Below are 12,230 nucleotides of genomic sequence, written 5' to 3'. Positions count from 1 at the left end.
GCGCTGCACAAGCACCTTCACCAAAGGATGCTACTGCTGCAGCCTCTGGATCCCTTCCAGCATTTGGAGTCTTGACCCACAGAAACAGGGATTGCAGAGCATCTCTTTGGGTGCCTCTCTCCATTTACTGCTCTTGGCACAGGACCTCAGACATGGGTGGTGCTACGGTCAGTGCGGTTGCAGTGGGATTCTGTGCCTTGGGTGTGGAGTTGGTTTCAGGGCTGGATCATTTGTTGCTGTTGAGATTGCCTTTGCCCTGTTGGCCCTGGGGTGACAGGCTGGCCATGATTAGGATTCTCTGGGTGTGCATTTCTGAGGGTTTTGTGATGCTGCTATGGAAGGGGTCAAACCCTGCTTCATGCACAGCAGAGGAGCATTGTTATATCCATCCAGGGGATGTATATGTCTTTCACAAGGGATTAGTGCAAGCAATTTGGGTCAGACTGGAAGCCTTTGGGTTTCTAGTACCCCATATCAAGCAGACTTGTACTTTGGGGTCTTCTGCTGAGATGAACTTAAGCAACACAGATTGGCTGAAAAGTGGACTGGGAGAAAGGTTTAAAGGAAGTTTGGCTGTTTGAGACAATGCCTGGGATGGATCCCAGACAACCTGTCAAAAACTCTCCTTCTAAATGCATAAATCCTCTACACTGGGTTTAACAATGTCTCCCTCATCCAGCCATAAGTGGTTTTGGCCTAAATCCTCCTGGGTTATTTATCATGTTGATCTCTTCGATGGAAGGCATGTCTTGGAGGATGAACACTGGTGTTACAAGACCACATGTAAAGTGTGGGGATTGCTAACCTGGCTGTGCAGTCGCTGCAGCTCCTCCAAACTCTGCCTCAGTTTCCCCCGTTCTCCCTCCATTAATTCCCTCAGGGCTCGTGAATCCTCACTTGTTCTCCTGATCTGTTCCTCTAACGTGTCGTCGTCGCTTCGTCGAGAGCTCTGAGAGCGGGAGAGAAATCTCTTGCTCAGATTTCACTTTAAAAAAGGCAATTGCATTAATTTGATACCGGTTTGGGATGGAGGTACTAAACAAGGAAGAAGGAAATGTGAATGTGACCTCGGTAGAGTTTCAGGGTTTTTCCCGGATACCTCCACAGCAGAAACATGCTCAGCCAGTGGTAGTGCTTCTACATATGATACAAAGAGCATGCAGAGCTTAACACAAACCAAATGTACAGAGACCTGCTTGGTAACATATGGCTACAATCTCTGTGTCTGTGGACCTTTTGCAGGACTTTCCACATTTTATTTAACAAATACAACTTCATCTCTATACTCAGCCTTCTTGCAGCTGTTATGGGTCCTTAAACGAGGAGGGTGAGTACTCCCATGCAGGTCTGCAGCTGCAGGGTCTGCACTGTGTTCCTCACCATGGCATCTCAAATAAGTCATCCTGGCAATGCAACCAGCTTGTGGGGGATGGGAACAGGCCTGATTTGAGCCATTGTGAAAAGTGAGGTGTTTTTTGTAATTCTGCACTCCTGTGGATGCTGAGTGGTCCTCCCCTCCTGCTCAGCAGCCTGGGGACAATATCCCACAGACATCATCTTGTGCCAGCAAAACCTTTCACCCGTCTGGCAGCTCTTGCCACGACACTCATACCCAGTGACAATTCGCAGGGACAGAACCTACCCACATAGGGGTTATGATGCTTTTGTGATGCTATTGCTAATAAAGCAAGGTTAGGAAAACCCTAAGAGAAATAACTGAACTGTGATGTATAAGGCAATCTGCAGTATTTCCACGTTGAAACTCTAACTTACTGAAAATCTCAAAGTAAGCCTACGTTTATTAATTTTCCAGAATGACTCCCAGGCCAACGACGGTTGCATGAGCTTGAAACTTATTGCATGAGCTTGGAACTTTAGGTGGTCTGACCATTGCAGGGCTGAAACCCCACGTGCTTGGCTCTTGTCTGACCATTTGAGACACATGGAGCAGGCTGTGCACTGTGACAGCCCATCTCTGTGGGCCACAGAGGTTTTCTTGGAGACTGGGAACTTCAAGATCCAGCAGAACCTGCAGCAAGCTCTGTCACCTGGGCCCGGGACATGCACAAGCCAAGGTGTCTCTGTGCCACCAACTTACCGTGGAGTCTGCCCCATCCAGCACATTCTGTATCAGTCTTTTGAGCTCACTGAGAGCTGCCCGAAGGCTCCCGGCTGGGACGTCTTTGGCTGATGAGGTTTCTGAAGACTCGTCCATGGAGGAGTCTGTGGAGACGGCGGAGTCCGCGCTGTCGTTCCCTCTGAGGTGGGAGCAGAGATACCTCACTTGGCAATAGGCCTCCCAGAGCTGCAGCCTCAGCTGAAACAAGAGACAAGAGGCTGGGACACCAAGGCCATGGAAATCCTCCTTCCGTGGTAAAGTGAAGCATGTGTTTGCTGAACCTCACAAATATCTGTCTAGCTTGCTCTGTTGGTTTTGAAATGGATGCAGAGGTTTGGCTTCATATGGTCAAAAGAGTGTTGTTCCCAATTTTCTGGCCCTTTCCAAACCCAGATCAAATGCAATAAACTCCCTTTCCCTCAGGGGCTGGTCACAGAGGCCTGTGGGCTTTCCCAGGGGCTGGAGGGCAAATACCTGCTCTCGTTCTTGTTCCAGCTCCTCTGCCTCCATGCTCTGCTCTATCTCAGATAGGAGGGATGTGCTGGTTGTGTTGAGGTTTTGGAGGCTTCTCTCCTCACTGAGCTCCTCTACCTTCCCCTGCAGCTGCCGATAGGACAGACGCACCTCCTGGAGCTCCATCTGGCTTTGGTGCAGCTTGTGAAGAAAATCAAGGTATGGGAAAAAAAGTATTAGTGGAGGTGATAAGGACTGGATGAATCTCTTGGTTTCTGAAGGAGCTGGGAGGGAGAAATGAGTGACACAAAGCAGGGTTTCCAGCCAGGAGAAAAGTACTCTTGGCTGGTGTTGCTATTTATTGGAGCTTAATAATCTCCAAATGTCATTAGACATTGTTTAGACTCCAGAATATCCTGAAAGATAAAAATAGCAAGTTAATCAGCACTAAAATGAGAAACATTGTGAAGAAGTTAGGACTCAGGTAAAACAGTTTGCTGAAAACAACACAGTAGGAAATGAATCCAAAAAGAAAGTGATACAGACAGATTTTTAAAAAATATATGCACAAATACAAATACATGTTAAAAAAAAGGAAAAATATTTCAGGGCTGTTTTGCAGACCTGGGGATTCAGGGGTTGTCAACCCATGGCAGCAAAATGGAAAAATCTTGCTCTCTCTCAAGATGCCATAAGCCCCAGAGGTGCCAGGTGGTTCTCTGGGGGGTGGTTTGGTGACACATGGCTATGAACAGCACAGGAAACTGTCTGAGCAGTGAGAGCCATGAGGCCAGTGACTGCCCTCTGGGACAGCAGTGTCTAAAGAAGCCCTTTCTGAAGCCAATTCTACTATTAGAAAGTTAACTAAAATGAACTACAACCAAAATTCTCTGCTTCTTTTGATATTTACCTAATTTCCGCAGCACCCTGTCCCACTCCCTTGCTCAGATCTCCCTCCTAAGCTGCTCTTTGCTGTCACTGAGGCTCCTGTTATCTGTTCCCAGATCCCAGGGAACACCTGGGACCTTACTTGCTGCCATGAGGCATTTTATTCTATGGATTTATGAGTTGTTTTGACTCTCAGTTCTTGATTATCTTCCTGGCCAATTTTGCCCCAAAACGTGTCTTTTACTGCATTTCCCCATCCCTTCCCTGCCTCACTGCTGCCTCCTCACCTGCAGGTCCTTGTCATGGCTTTGTCTCTCCAGGATGAGCACTCGGTCCTGCAGCTCCTCCACGGTTCCCTGAAGCAGGTCGTTCTCCTCCATCATGGCACTAAGGCGATGCTCCAGCTCCCGCTTCCTGTCCGTCAGCATTTTGATCTGCAGAGGAAAGAGAGGCAGTGTCAGAACCCCACACTTTGCAGGAAGCAGAGAGGAGGGAAATCGCATTCCGGAGAGAGAAATGGAACAGCAAAAAAAAGCCAAAGTATGTGCATAAGTATTCTGTACCTGTATGAGAGAAACTTTGTGGGTGTGGTTTAAAGCTTAGGAAGGCTCTGGAAGGAAACTCCTCCTTCTCCAGGCTGCAAAGGCAGCTCTAAAAGGGCTGGATGGGCACTGGCAGGTCAGGGAGCAGGTAGAAATGTCCAAAAGGATTAAACAGAGACCAGCCCTGCCCACCCCTTCTACCTTAACATTTGCAAGACTGGGCAAAACTAGTTACTTTTCCTGGCTAGTCCCTAACTGAGCATGGTGGCATGTTCTCCTGTATGGGTGCTGAAGACCACAGGGTGAGCCAGCAGGATCCAGGGTGAGCCTGTGGGATCCTGCTCCCCACAGGGCTGTGCCACAGTACTGCTCATAGCTGTTCTTAATTGCTGTGTGTTCATCAGGTCCTCATCAGGGATTTTTCTGTCTTTTTCCTTGTGAAGACTCCTTTCTGTGCCATGCTTATTTTTAGCCTCCCAGCGATCAGTTGCTTTTAAAATTGGTTCATTTCTTTTAATTGTCAAGGGCAGTGATTTCAGGCGGAGGGACAGTGTGCCAAACAAACCCTCCGTGACTCAGTTAGCTGGGAACAGTGCACAGGATGAATCAGCACTAGCCAAGGTCACTTCTTGTTTAACCAAGAAGAAGGAGCCTTTTCCCAGATTAGTACACACAGGATCTCTGGGGACTGGCATGCCAGCCATCCACCAGCCCAGTATAACTCTAAATAGTCCCTATGGCCTCCTTTCAACCCATGGACCGTAGACAAATTCAGCAACTTCCCATTGTTTTCTTGGCCTTTTTAGGACCTTGTCTCTTTGCTGCTTTCCAGGTTGCTGGAAAGATTTGGCTGCAGAAAGGAAAGTTAGCCAAGTGTGTTGACTTGCTATTTCCGTAGGGTAAAGGCTGCTGGAGGTATTGGAAACTGCTCTTAGGTGACTAATGGCTTCTGAGATGTCTCTGCCCACCACCATCATGATTTGAGAGGGTTGGAGAAAGAAAAATAAGAGGTTTAATACAGAGGTTGTAGCGAGAGTTTGTATTTGGCAGGCAAACCAGTAATGAACACAGTGTGAATAACTGTATAACGGAGCCCTGGGCCATGGGAAGGACATGGGGAGAATGGGATTTGGAAAGCAAAACAGGAAGGAGGTGAGGAGGCAAGGTGGGCATGCACAGTGACAGGCATGCATGGTAACAGCGATGTACACGCAGGCAAACCCTTCCAAGCCTCCGTACTTACTTCAAGGACCTGCTGCTCCACACCAAGGGGAGGGGAAGAAAAGGCGAGGGACCAGCAAGGAGCAGGTGGGAGTGGGAGAAAAGAACAAATTGAGAGATTTTAGGAAAAGCTTTTCCAGACGGCCTTTAAATAAAAGAACTGGCTGGGCAGTAGAGTTGGACATCTACCTGTGTAGTTCCTGCCTACATGGTTCCCAGTGACACCTCATCAGGGAAGGGAAGAGGAAGGAAGGTTGTATCATTCCTGCTAATGTACCAAAGTTAAAACAGGCAGGGGCTCCTTGCTTTCCCAAGTGCGTGGCTCAGAGGCAGGAGAGGATTGCTGCTTTCTTTGCAAGCATGAGGAACAGGATAAAAAAACCCCCTTGCAGTCCTTCCCACCGTGCCCCAGAGTTTAACCCGAACTGGGCAGCAGCCCTGCAGGAGCACAGCCGTGGTTTAGCTCCTGGAAGATCCTTCTCATCCATTCATTTTCCGGGCATGCTGTGGCCAAGGCAGCACTGGAAGCTGGCCTGAGCCAGCCCAGGCATCCCTGGGCTGCAGCAAAAATTCCTGCTGGAGGAGTCCTTTGCCCCACTGCTGCCACCCCTCTGTTTGCTCCAACAGCAGGTTCTGTTTACTCAGTTCAGGGAGGGTCATTACACAGGTGAAAACAGCCCTGGCTGCCTTTTGAAGGAGCTGGGCGAGCGCAGGTGACTCACCTCGGCCGAGCGCAGGTGACTCACCTCGGCCTGGAGGCTCTCCAGCCGCACGATGTGTTGGCTGCTGGAGGAGTTCTTCTCCCGAAAGTCCTCCCGGAGGGTGTGGACCTGCAGTGAGAGCTGCCGCTCCACCTCCGATGCCTGCAAGGAGACACCAGCTGGCGTTACCCCAAGGGTCGTCGCACAGACCCAAAGCAGTTATCTCCTCCTGCACAGGAGACCTGCCCTCGTATGACTTCTGCAGAAGTCCTAGTTTTGGCAGAAACTCTGGATCCTGCACTGTTTGGGTGAGTGAAAAGCTCATCCTGGACAGACGTTGAGGAGAGCTGCCATTTAGACCATGCTGATTTTTCCCTTGGGGCAGCCAAGGGGACACAGCCCTTAACTTCCTTCCGCTGCAAAAATAACATGATGATTCCCATGTCCTACAGGATAATCAGTTTTCCTCAAAAACAGTAGCCTAGTTGAGGTTGAGGAGGAGACGAGGCCACTTACAACGGTGAGGGGAGCCAGTCTCCACAGCTCCCAGGAAATACTACTATTAGACTTATACTTTCTTAACCTCTGAACATCTTTGGCACAGCTCTAGAATAACAAGTGCTCTTTGCCTCTGATTCCCAGCTCCCGTCAGGGCCAGATGGAGAAACATCCGCTCCACATGACTGCCAGTGCAGGATGGCTGGGCTTGTCCCTCTTTCCCATGTTGAAGGAGGGATGCCCCACTTATGCAGGGTGGTTTGAGGACACTGGAAAGGCCATTCCCACCTGCAGGATCCAGGCTGCAGACAGCCCTTATAAATGACAGCTTAGACATGTTAACTACTCTCCAGAGAGCTTTATGGCTGATTTTTACATGGGGAACACACTTGTTTAGGCTTGTAAGAGAACATAAGGTTTTTATGACAAATCCCTAATGAGACAGCACGAATGGATGGTTTTCTATTTAATTAGCCTCCATCAGGCTCCATTACACTTAGGCACAGACCTCCACCTCTGGCACATTAGCTGGAAGTGAATTGATTCCCCTCAAGAGGTGGCACTGCCATCCTGCTCGGACATCCTGTACAGGTGGCACTGATGTCCTGTACAGACAGAGCTGTGTGTCCAGTGGCAAAAGCCATCAGCAGCCATAATGTCTCAGACAGGGAGGTGAGATGGGAGGGAGGGAGGGGGGTGAGCAGCTGTGGGCGGGTTTGGGAGTGTATCCTTATGTCTGGCAAACGTGGGTCAGGATTTGACTCTGGGACAGAGTTCCCAAGGAGCAGCCCCACCAAAGGGTGCAATGGCTTTGCTCTAGCACCCTGTGACTTGAGGAATGAGCACACAGACCCAGCCTGAGCTGCCCACAAAGGCAACACTACCCCTTTCTAAAAATGGTCCCTTATTTTGCACAGTCTGCAGCAAAATATTTCAAATCAGAAGCATGAGGTAAAAGGCTGTTCCAGCTCCATCAGGTGGAGGAAAGTGTGGTTGCCCCAATGCTGCTTGCTTGGAGGGGCAGCAGCAGACAGAAGCGTGTCCACCAAAATCAGCCAGGCTCTGACCACTGGCTTCTGGAATGAGAAATGGTTTCCAATAATAAGAAATATTCTTGTCTACCAATTGTTTTTTAGTTCCCTTCTTATCCTGGATTGGCATAACTGGTCTTTTACCCTTTTTTAAAGCCTCACATCAAAGCCCTTTGCATATTGCCCTCACCTCACTTATTAAATAAAGCTTCTTTGCACTGGCAAGGTACTCAAAATATAACGATAGCACAGCACTATGGGAAGGGGTTGGTTATTTTTCTTCCCTTAGGCAGCTATAGGTTTCAAAGCATCCTGAGCAGCTATTAATTGATGACACTAAAGAAGATGGATGGATTGTGCTTTTCTTGAATGATTCACTTGCTTTTGTAATGACTGCTGAAACATCTTCATGCTGAAACACTCTGCAGGAGCTATCAAGGATGAAAAAGCACCAGCTGAAAAGTACCCAAGGATTTTGCCTGCAAGATGCTGACCACACTCCCAAGGAGCACAAGTGGCACCAGTGGAGATGACACACCAGAATTCGATGGTTCACGGTATAACATAATTGATATGCTTGAACAATTCTACACACAGAGAGTGTAAATGCACAGTACAGCAGTAAGAAACAAGGGACTATTAATGGCACTGTAAAAATCCCCGGTAAGACAATAGATAGCTGCTCTTGCTGGTTCTGCTCCCCATGCTCAGACTGCAGCAGGTGAAGGGATGAGCTGCAAGGATGATTCAGATTGTGGAAAGTCTGTTATACGAAAGGAAACTAAAAAAAGGATGGCTTGTTTTATCTCATGCAGTGAATGCTGAGAGAGGACTCCCTATAAATACATCACGGATGAGCACACAGAAGGGAGAAGCGCTATTTAAGCAGAAGCACAATTTTGGCAGGAAAGAATTATGTGAATAAACTGAATAAGAGTATATTAAGGCTGGGAATAGGAAGATTTCCACATTTCCAAGGAGCTGCAGGAGGATTCTTCTTCCTGCACTCTTACAGTAGTAGAAATGGTGGAAAAAAATTAATTTTGTGATGGGGCTGTATCACTTTATCATGTAGTTTCTTTTAGAGGGCTGCCTATGACAGAAGGGAAATGAATTGACCTCAAAGGTCCTCTCCAGTACCAGACTGCATGCAGGACTATAAGATTTGTATTCACCAGCATTAAATCATCATCTGAAATTCATCTACATGCTGCTCAGCTTACACACGCACACATCTTATTCCCGCAGTTATAACCCACATAGAGGGAAGAAAGGACTCAGTTATGGTTAGTATTTAGGTCCCTATGGCAGATGGAATGTTCCAATGTCACCTCAGTACACACCATTCACATCCTACCTCATGCAGTAGAGAACAGTAAAATTAACACTTTCTTTAGCCTCATACACAGTGCAGACAACACTCTCTGACCAAGTGTTCAGCAGAAGTAAACAGAAATGTGTTTCCCTCCACAGGAGGATGAGGAGAGGTCTTCATCCAGTTCTCCTAGACAGGGAAATGGCTGATACCATTTTTGCACAGATTTGATTTTTCATAGACATGAGACAAAGCCTTCTGAGCTGAGTTCTGCTCATGGAATCCCCCTTGTCATGCTACTTTTGTTTCAGAGGTTATTAACACTGCTGCCAAACTACCCTTTCTAACTGATTATAAACCAGAGATTTTAACATCAATTTGCACTATTTTATGGAAAGCCACCTTGACAGTGTCCAATGTTTTTCAGGCTTTATGGTGTATTTTCATACAGCTTCTAATTCAGTTCTCCACAGTGCTGTACATGTGCACGTGTTACACGTGTGTTTTAAACCAGGAGCTCACTACTGATTACTTCTAACATACTCTTTCCCTTAGTGACACCAATTAAGATATAACCTTCCATCTACACTTGTTCTTCATGGCTCAAATAAGCTATGGTTTTTGTTAAATGGAAGCCTGCCTCAGCCAGTCTGTTGGGCTTTCTCTTCCCCCATCAGTGTTTCCTAAATATTAAAAGCTAAATCTTCTGTGGTTATGCCAATCATTTAGTGATGCATTGATCTTGCTAGAGACAAGTAATATTCTTTGCAGAAAGCAGACATGTATTGCCCAACATCACAGCTTTGCTCTGTAGTTAAAAAAGAATTAATTTCCTGGGTATGGGCAAATTAACCAACACAGCCAGCAGGCAGGGTTTGAAACATATCTGCAAAAGCATAGACATCAATTCACAATTAGAAATATTCAATCAACTGTGAGATTTGTTTTCTGGACTTCAGGCAAAGTTTCAATGAGATTTGGGCAGTGTAAGAAGAAAGGAAGAGCAAGAGGACGTTTTGGCTTCTGCTCTAATTAAGGGCTTTTTATCATTGCAAACCTGATTAAGTTTCTCTCATGATTAATTCCCCAGTGCTAAAATACACAAAACTGTGTAGATCTTTGGCAGAGAAAGATGGCTTGCCAGTTACAATAACTCCATGAGGTTTAACATCTGGAATATATAAGCAATAAATAAATAAAATAAATATAAATGAATTGGATCACTGACACTCCTGTGAAGTGGGGATCTTTGAAACACTTGGGATGGACTGTGAGAAATTAATGACCTGTAGATTAGTCTCATTCAAATAAAATACTCTTTTAGGAGAAAATTTGATAAATTAAACTAACTCTATGCAAAATATCTAGCTATAAGTCAGAAAGAAAGAGAGAATGGCAAAAGCTTTATAGACTGTAGATGGGTAAAGAAACCAATGTTTCCATATGATTTACTTCTACAAACAAGATGATTCAGATTTAACAAAGGATATTGAAGATTTTCTTGCCTAAAATAACTAAGACAGAGAAGTCCTAATTAGTGCTAAATTTATAACACTCAGGAGATCGTGTTATTCCTTTTATTAATTTGCTAATAGCTGAGTTCAAGGGACTCCCCGTTCCCACTGTGGTCCCATTAACACTTCAAACCACTAATTGCTGCCTCCCCTGGCTGCAGGTTCCTGGATTCCCAGCTCTTCTCTGGAAAGAAAATATATTTGGCTATTGAAACACAAGGAAAGGAGGAAACAACAAAAATCTCACTTTAGAATAATACTTTCAAAAAAATTTGTTAGGATGGCACCATAAGCCACCATCAATATTTTGCACACCCGGGGGTTGCTCAGTTTGGGAATTCTTTGAGAGACTTTTACCAAAGTTTTTAATTCAAGTCAACTTTAAATTATTATTCAAAGCATTAATCTATCCAGGAAAGTTCTTACGTAATAGTGGTGCTTGCATTCATCACCTTTTGAGGGCTTCAGCTTGTATTTGCTGATTTATGTGCCCAGAGGGATTCCCTGTGTCAAGGCACCTCCTCCATTAAGTGTGGAGAAGAGGACTGGAAAATGTGGTGGGCTGGCCAGAACCCACCCAGCTGCTCTCACTCCCCCTCCTCAAGGGTTGAGTTAAAGAAAAGGAAATCACTTACCATTAGAGGAATTTGAATTTAAAACAGTGACTGGAAAAGTAAAAGGCAAAGCTCAGACTGGCTATTGCCAGGGGCTGGATTACTAGGGGGGAATTTTTTTTTTGTTTAAAAGGGTGAGAGACGAGGATGGAGCTGTACTGAGGGTGTTTATTGCCCACCCTGGCGGCGTTGTGGCGGTGCCGCTTCCCTTTTTGGTGTGAGGAGATTTTTTTTTTTTGTGGCTGATATCATCAGTAAAGCTGTGAAGGGTGTGTGGCAAGCAAGTATTTTAATGACAATTATTAAATACGCCTTTTGCTGAGGCGAGGAGGGGAATTTATTGGGCCCTGGTGCCCAGGCGCTGTCGGTGGGGCTGAGGGACCCTCTGAGGGGAGGCCGGGGCGGCCCCATGGTGGACACAGCTGGTTCCACCACAGCCCCACTCAGGGCACGGCTGAGCTTGTCATCCACTGCCTCTGGAAGAAATGCACTTAGGAAAGGACAAAACACTGTCTGGCAGTGACAGCTGAGGTAAAAAGTGTGAGAAACAGCCCCGTGAGCACCATGGTTGAAGGAGGAGGAGGGTGGGCCTGGCTAAGGGTTTTCCAGAGGCCCTTTTCCCACTTCCCCCCAGTGCAGCGCAGGACACTGGAGCTGGGGAGTGCTGGCCAGCACTGCCCCCATCCCAGCCAAACGATCTAGTGGGTACAAATCATCCTCTTCTTGTCTCACCCCTCACTCTGCTACTGCCCAGGTGTGGGGGATTTAACTACACAGAGTATATAGCCACTTGGTCCCGGTGTGAGAGCTGCAAACTGCCGGGAAGAAGGTGTGTGGAAAAATGAGAATTCAAGGAACCTGCAACACTTACAAGGTATTTTGGTTGTAAATATCCAACAGAGACGATTAACATTGATCCTACGGGATATTTTTAGAAAAAAAAATGGATTTTTAACACTGTACAAGTGCTATTCAATACATACTTATTGTATATGTGGTAGCTATAAGCAGACAGGCAGGTGGACTAAATACCAGTAGCCAGAGTGGCTATATCTGCTCAGTTTTTGCAGGTGAGATTTACTTCCTAACAGAGGTTTCTTTTTCTGCTCAGGAACCATCTCTGCAACCTGCCATAGCACCTGTCAGCCCACCCTTTGTGTTCTTCCTGCTTTGACCCTCTGACTGCTGCTTCATTTAGGTAAGGTACGTGAGGCAGCCTCAGTAGGGACATGCAGCATCCAGCCTGAGGTGTCCTCACTGGGGCCTGGCCTTGAAGCCATACACCTATGTGAGATTGTCAGCTGGATGTGGCACCTGTTTCCCTCCCTCTGCAC

General features: G+C 46.6%; 1 protein-coding gene across 7 annotated transcripts in view; it reads right to left on the bottom strand.

Annotated features, from left to right (window-relative positions):
- The window catches only part of BICDL1 (BICD family like cargo adaptor 1), a 50,158-nt gene that overhangs the window by 12,974 nt on the left and 24,954 nt on the right, over positions 1-12,230 (bottom strand). For 4 of the 7 annotated variants that reach the window (XR_003539433.2, XR_003539434.2, XR_005564593.1 and 1 more), the window contains exons 3-8: positions 5,970-6,086; positions 5,246-5,257; positions 3,748-3,894; positions 2,594-2,773; positions 2,099-2,317; positions 806-949 (exon numbers count right to left, since the gene is read on the bottom strand). Coding sequence is in view for 4 of the 7 variants with exons in the window: in XM_027714135.2 (XP_027569936.1) it covers positions 806-949; positions 2,099-2,317; positions 2,594-2,773; positions 3,748-3,894; positions 5,246-5,257; positions 5,970-6,086 (819 nt within the window). In the remaining 3 variants the exon portion in view is untranslated. The remainder of the gene's footprint in view (positions 1-805; positions 950-2,098; positions 2,318-2,593; positions 2,774-3,747; positions 3,895-5,245; positions 5,258-5,969; positions 6,087-12,230) is intronic. The other 3 variants (XM_039384157.1, XM_039384156.1, XM_039384158.1) reach the window with 3 other exon arrangements.

The sequence above is a fragment of the Pipra filicauda genome, unplaced genomic scaffold, assembly GCF_003945595.2.
Source record: "Pipra filicauda isolate LSUMZ 115617 unplaced genomic scaffold, ASM394559v2 scaffold33_size4404698_pilon, whole genome shotgun sequence".
Classification (NCBI taxonomy): Eukaryota; Metazoa; Chordata; class Aves; order Passeriformes; family Pipridae; genus Pipra; species Pipra filicauda.
This window is presented reverse-complemented; position numbering and strand designations above follow the sequence as displayed.